General features: G+C 37.4%; 1 protein-coding gene across 3 annotated transcripts in view; it reads right to left on the bottom strand.

Moving 5' to 3' along the window:
• Tmem241 (transmembrane protein 241) overlaps positions 1-1501 on the bottom strand; it is a 119444-nt gene extending 117943 nt beyond the window's left edge. For 2 of the 3 annotated variants that reach the window (XM_048806438.1, XM_048806439.1), the window contains exon 1: positions 1332-1501. In XM_048806438.1, coding sequence (XP_048662395.1) covers positions 1332-1403 — 72 coding nt within the window. In that variant the 5' untranslated portion in view covers positions 1404-1501. The remainder of the gene's footprint in view (positions 1-1331) is intronic. The other variant, XM_048806441.1, reaches the window with a different exon arrangement.
• Positions 1502-7252: the final 5751 nt, after the last annotated feature.

Genomic DNA, 7252 nt, shown 5'->3' with positions numbered 1-7252 from the left:
ACCCCGCCCTTTTTGAAACAGGATCTCAATAAGTTGCTTAGACCTTGCTAAGTTGCTGAGGCTAGCTTTGAACTTGCAATACACCTGCCTTGACCTCCCAATACACCTGTAATCTTGACTAGGATTACAAGCATGTGCCATTATGCCCAGCACAAACATCATTTTCAATAATTCTCACAATAACCCTCTCCAGAGGACTCTATCCCATCTCAATTAAAAAAAAAACAAAACAACTTATGGTAGGGGATGGGGGTATAGCTCAGTTGATTGAGCACTTGTCTAACATGCTCAAGGCCATGCTCTATCTCCAGAACCACTAAAAACAAACAAAAAACAACAACAACAACAAAACTTAGCTTTACAAAGAAACCAGGTAAGAGAAAAATCAGGATATACATCCACCTCCTGCCAAGCTCCATTATGAATCTTCAAAAGCTTAGCTCCATAACTAAAAATCAGCTGGAGAGGGAAAGGGGTTAGGGTTATCCTATATTGAATATATTGAAGGCAGCTAAAAGACAAAGCATAAGGAAATGTTTTTTGATGGTTCTTTTTCAGAAAGCAAAGCTATTGGAGTAAGGGATATGCAGGGAGAGAGCAGTAGAGATGCCACAAAAGGCACAGCGGTCCTCACCTTCATGGGCACTTTGGCTCAGGCCACCCAGAGTCCAGGCCAGATGCCCTAGCCGTGCCCATAGGTCCAGCATTTCCCTGCATGGTACCAAACCCAACTTAGCTTTCCCCTCCTACCCAAACAAAAACCAGAACAAGATAACAGTGCTTCTCTGCCTCATCAAACGGATTTATGATATTATTTTAAACGTAAGTTTTATATAAAAAAATCCCACAAAAATCCTTTGAATATACTGGAAGTGCTTTGGGCTACAGAAAAAAAAAAAATAGGTCTGAGGATCAGAGGGGCTAGAGGGAGATGGATTAATCTCTTCCATTTAAAAGGCTTATCGAACTCTGGGTTTCTGGGGAAAAGAACGCCTCTGGGGTGGGAAACAGGATGCGTCTGACTTCTTCTCCAACTTTTCCTTCCCCGAGGGAACTGAAGCTAATTGCTTTCTTTCGCTTAAAAGTAGTGCTTGCAACCCAAAATTAAGTTCCCGGGAAATGGACAGTCAAAAAAATCCTGTTTCCCAGGAGATCCGGATGTTTCAGAACAGGAGGACCCTGGGATCCCAAGAAATCCTACTTCCAGAAGAGGATCCCACACAGACTGGGTTTCATCAAAAAGATGACAAGCCGGAGGCTGCACTCCTCCCACGGACGGGGATCCGGCTCAAATCCCACGTTCGATCACGCCTCCCGCGCCGCCCCCTCACCTTGTTCATTAGGTAAGAAGCCAGGTAGCAGGTACAAAAGGTGAGCCCGATTAGGGACCCCCGCGAGCTCATCTGTCAACTCGCTCCCTTTTCGGGGGGAGATGCAGTGCCCAGCCGCCCTCCAGAGCCCCCAATCAGTGCCAGGGAGACTCCACCCGGCACGGCCACGTGGCTCTGAGCTCCGCCAATCAGCGCGGGGACCGCCCCGTGGCGCCTGCCTCCTTAAAGGGGCCGCGCCAGCTAGAGTCCCGGCGGCGTCGCGGTGGGCGGGGCGTCGACTGTGAATGAAAGGGAGGGGAACCAAAGTCCTTCTTGGCCGCGCTAGCTACAAAAAGGTCTGATGACAGTCTTCGGGAGTGGGGAAAAGTAAAATAAGGCAGTTTACAACAATTCCCAACACCTGATTACCGTTTTAAGAAAACTATTTATGCTTTACTGAATTTTCCCAAATTTTTATTTTTTGACATCGAGTCCGTTTATCTTGGCAAATGGCACAAGAAAGACTAACAAGAAATGTTAAAAGCAGGAAGGCTGGGTTGGGATGTAGCTCAATGGCAAAACGTCTGTCTCACATTCCCAAAGCCCTGGGTTCAACCCCTATTTCCAAAAAAAGACCAAAAAATAAACAAAAATAAATAAAAACCAGAAGGAAAGTTGATTTAAAAAAAACTAGAATAGTCGTAATTTTGTTTTCCTTTATGAGAAGTCATTCCATTATATTGAAATTTCTCTAAAACAAGAAATATCTCCCAAAGTAAATTTCAAGCACAGTTCGTAATTCTAGGACAAAGATTAACTTAACCAGGTTCTGACTTATAGTAGTAAACATGCAAGAAAACGTGTTGGTGAACTTGGTGGATAGCAAGCAATGCTAATGTTCTTCAAATGTAAAAACAGATTTTTAGAAACATTTCATGAACAGGGAAATCTTTACTCTTAAGGCATAGCACAAATTTACATTGGAGCAGTGGCTGGGAAAGGTCGAGCCAAGTCTTGGGTAACCTTTATGTTTTTCTGAGGCATGCCCCATTCCTCCCTGCTCTCTCCAACACTGATAGAGGGCTGAACTTGGCTTATCCCCTTGAAGTCACATGACAGGATCAGGATTGCCTCTCTGTTAATATTTTTCTCTGGTCTCTTCCTGGGTCTTCTGGTTGGCCATGGGAGGGAATCAGTACAGAGGTGGAAGTTGGCCTGATTTACCTTCCTGCCCTCACCTTCCTTCATCTTCAAAGCATTTGGCCAAGTCATATGGGAGTATGTAACTTTCTTGACCCAAATACTCAAAGTATTCAAAGGGGGGAATTACAGAGTAGGGAGAAATGAGAGAAAGTTCTGAATGTACTGTTTTATTTTGCAGAGAAATGAAATCATATGAGCAGTTGACACTCCACTAGGAGGGCTCTCCACAAGGCTGTATTTACTTTCCACCCAAAAGTTTGGCCCACAAGTTTGTATCTCCCTCTCCAAAACACCAACCTTTAATGATGATTTTTTAAAAGACTTTTATATAGAGAACAGTCAAGCTCACTGATAATCCTAGTTATGTAGGAGGCTAAGGCAGGAGGATTTGAAGTTCAGGACCAGTCTGAGCAACATAGCAAGACACCATCTCAAAATACATACATGTGTAACAAGATCTTTAAAATGGAAATGAAGAAAAGAAAAATCAATCACTTCTCTGTGTTCCTCTAATCCATGCTAAACCTTTCCAACCAATACCACTCTTTTTACCACTACCCAAGTAACTAATATGAACAGGTTCATTGTTCAACATATACTCATTTATAAGTTGTTGCCTTACAAAAATAGATCTAACTATATACATTGCAGTATGAGTTTTTGTTTTCCTACATCATGGCCCACACAGGAAATGATAGCATTTCTTCAGAACTTCAAGATGAATTGCTGTTGCTCTATAATCATTTATGAGAACTATTTGATTACTTTGCTGGACATAGTGGTGCATGCCTGTAATTCCAATGGCTCAGAAGCATCCTGAGTTCAAAGCTGGCCTCAGCAAAAGCGGGGTACTAAGCAACTCAGTGAGTTGCTGGGGCTGGGGATGTGGCTCAGTGGTCGAGTGCTCCTGAGTTTAATTCCCAGTAACTTAAAAAAAACAAAACAAAAAAAACTATAGCAATGGAGAGGCCTAAATTGCATTGCCAGAAAACTCTTGTCTTGGTAGAGTTCTTTGCTGTTTCTTATTGTTTGATTCACTATTGTTCAGGTTTTGTGCAGTGCTGACTGAAAAGTTATGAATATGCCAATTCAGTTCCTATTTAAAATTGTTCATATTATATTAAGTTTCATCTCCTGTTTTGTTCTGTTATCAAGCAAATTGGTTAGTTCTAAGATATGATTGTAACAGTACTTAGTTGTTTAATTTCATTTTAAAGATCCACTTATAAATAAACAGAATCTAAACCTGGATTCTTTTTTTTTTCATTTTTTTCCATATTTTTATTGGTGCACTACAGTTGTACATAATGGTAGGATTTGTTGTTACATATCCATACATGCACACAATATAACAATATAATTTGGCCAATATCATTCTCTAAAATTTCCTCTTTCCCTTCCCTCTTCCCTCTCCTTGGTCCCTCTCCTTTACAGTTCTCCCTTCAATTTTCACGAGATTTCCTCCCTTACACAAGCATACCTTTATTTTCCTTTTTCCTCTCTAGTTTCAACGTATGAGAAAAAAACACGTGACACTTGATCTGCTGAGTTTGATTTATTGTACTTAACATAATGATCTCAAGTTCAATCCATTTTTATGCAAATTACATAATTTCATTCTTCTTTATGGTCCACTGTGTGTATATACCATTACATATATACATGTAATGTATATGTGGTATATACATTTCTGAATGTATATACATTTCTGTATCCATTTATTTGTTGATGGATACCTAGGCAGGTTCATAGTTTGGCTATTATGAATTGTGCTGCTATAAACTTGGATATGCATATACTACTATAGTATGATGACTTTAATTCTTTAGGATAAATACTAAGAAGTGGTATAGCTGGGTCATATGATGGTTTCACACCTAGTCTTTTGAGGAACCTCCATACTGATTTGCATAGTGTTTGTACTAATTTACAATCCCACATGTAAAAGTTGAACTTAGTTTCTGATCAGGGGCCGCAATCAATGCCAGCTTAGTGTTTATAAACACATGTCATGGAAGATTATTGTTTCCTGTCATGTCTATAAATTCTAATCACTTCAAAACAGAGAAAAAGTTGAAAAGAAGTTGAGAGAATTTATTAGTTCAGATATTTTTTTGTAAGTAACAGAACATATAACTCATACTGGCTTTAAAAGAAAACATTGGTTCACATAATTAAAAAATTGAGAGGTGGATCATGCTTCATATATATTGATTCAGTTAGTGAATAATGCCACTAGAGACTGAGGTATCACTGAGAACTTGAGTGACCATGGCTTCTAATATACCCAAACAGTTCTGATTTATGTTTTTGTACTAGCATGATTATTACAAGTGTCCTGGTTTGGATGATAAATTATATGGTCACTGACCAAGAACCCAGTTTTTTTCTTGTTCTCTGTTCTGCTGTCCAGGATGTGACAAGTCCTCATGTGATTATTGCTGCCAACAGTAACCAGGGTTGATGGTGCCCTCATTTCTCTTCTCCATTCAACAAACAATCCTGTGCTTCTTTAAAATCAGACCATCTCTCAGAACAAATGCCCACCCTGAAATAACCACTATGTCTCAGCCAAACTGATGCATTGACTTCTTTAAGTCTGAGATTACAATTTATGAAATCATTTAAAGATTATATAGTCAATAAATAAAGACCTAGTTACTTGCAGTCCCTAAATAAAACTACTTACCAAACTCTATTATCCAAACACCAAATATATTGTTTTTATATTAAAGATAAAAACTAGGAAGTTACTTTAGGCCTCAATATTTCTTAGTTATCGCTTAATTTGTTTTCTTTAATCAAGTTTGCTTAGCAAGCAGTAACAACCAAAACAGTAAAGTAATCATGCACATAGAAATTGACATTAGCAACAAAAGCATTGATAGACCTTGCCAGAGTTGTTGATTTTTCTAAAGCTGTATTATTCTGTTCCACAAAATAAACAGAACTAAGTCAATGAAAACAAAATCTGTGGGTTTTACATTTATTGATATAAGCTACTGTAGATGAGATTGGGGTAACCTTCTATGCTTTTGAAATGTATTAACTATTTGCATTTTTGAGATCTTTGAGACCAAAGATAATGTTATTATTTCTTGATAATGTATTCACAAATGTTAAATAGATGTTGTTGCATGATAAAAATGGGGAAGCTTGTATAAAACAATGCTTTGTTAAGTTTTTCCGCCAAAATATTTTTAATAATGAATCTTTAGGATAGTACACATACAGAATTATTGACAGATGGTAGAAACAGTAATATACTTTTTAAAACTACAGAAATCCCCTTAAAAACAGTCAGAAGGGTGGGGTTGTGGCTTAGTGGTAGAGTGCTTGCCTAGCATGAGTGAGGCACTGGGTTCGATTCTCAGCACCACATATAAATAAATAAATTAAAGGTGCATTGACAACTAAAAAAAATATTGAAAAAACAGAATATCAATATCCCTTATGAAATAGATGCAAAAATCCTTAACAAAACATTACTAAAAGGAATCCAGCAAAATTAAAAAGGAGTATGCACCTTTGACTAACTGGGATTTATCCTACAAGGTTGATTTAATGACCAACTAATATAATGCATCATATCAACAGAATAAAAGACAAAACATATTATCATTTCAGTAGACACAGATAAAGCATTTGACAAAATCCAACATTCCTTTGTGTTAAAAAAAAAAAAGCCAGGGAACTTCCTCAAAATGATGAGAGGCATCTATGAAAAACCCACAGCTAACATGTAACTTAAATGGTAAAGGGCAGCACTTTCCTCTCTAAAATTAAGAACAAAACAAGAATGACTACTCTGTCCCTTCTACTCAATATTGTATCAGTGGTTCTAGCCAGGATAATAAGACAAAATAAGAGGCACTCCCATTTCAAGAGAAGAAATCTGCCTGTTATATTTTAACAATATCAAGATGTTAAAATGTCTATTACATAAGACAAGATTTTGTATATAGAAAAGCATAAGGAATACACTAAAATACTATTAGAAATAATAAAATAGTCCACCAAGGTTGCAGGATGCAAGATCAATACCTAAACATTGTATTGATCTATATTGCTATACACTTGCAAAGAATAATGTGAAAGTGAAATTGAGGAAACAATTCCATTTAAACTAGCATCCAAAAGAATAAAATACTAAAGAATAAATTAGCAAAATCTGTATCCCGAAAACTACAAAACATTATTGAAGGACACTTAAGGAGACCAAAATAAATGAGAAAACATTCTATGGATGGGAAGACAATACGGGTAATATAGCAATATTTCTCAAATTGATTTACAGATTCAACATAATCCCCATCAAAATTCCACCTAGCTTCCCGTTCTTTGCAGAAATTAACAGATCAAATATTAAAATTTTTATAAAAATTTAAGAGACCCATTATAGCCAAAAACAATTTTGAAAAAAAGAGCTAAGTTAAATAACTCAGTTTTTTATTTCAAAGATTTATATAAAGCTACAGTGGTCTTGGGCTGGGGTTATAACTCATTTCATAGAGTGCTTGTCTTAGATGCACAAGGCTCTGGGTTCAATCCCCGGCATGAAAGAAAAGAAAGAAAGAAGGAAAGAAAGAGAGAGAGAGAGAGAGAGAGAGAGAGAAAGAAAGAAAGAAAGAGGCTACAGTATGACTCTGGCATAAAGGTACACAGTAGGATAGCTAAACAATAGGATTGAAAATTCGAAAGAAAACCCTGACATTTGTGGCCAATTGATTTTGACAAGA

Source organism: Marmota marmota, unplaced genomic scaffold (assembly GCF_001458135.2).
Source record: "Marmota marmota marmota unplaced genomic scaffold, marMar, whole genome shotgun sequence".
Classification (NCBI taxonomy): domain Eukaryota; kingdom Metazoa; phylum Chordata; class Mammalia; order Rodentia; family Sciuridae; genus Marmota; species Marmota marmota.
This window is presented reverse-complemented; position numbering and strand designations above follow the sequence as displayed.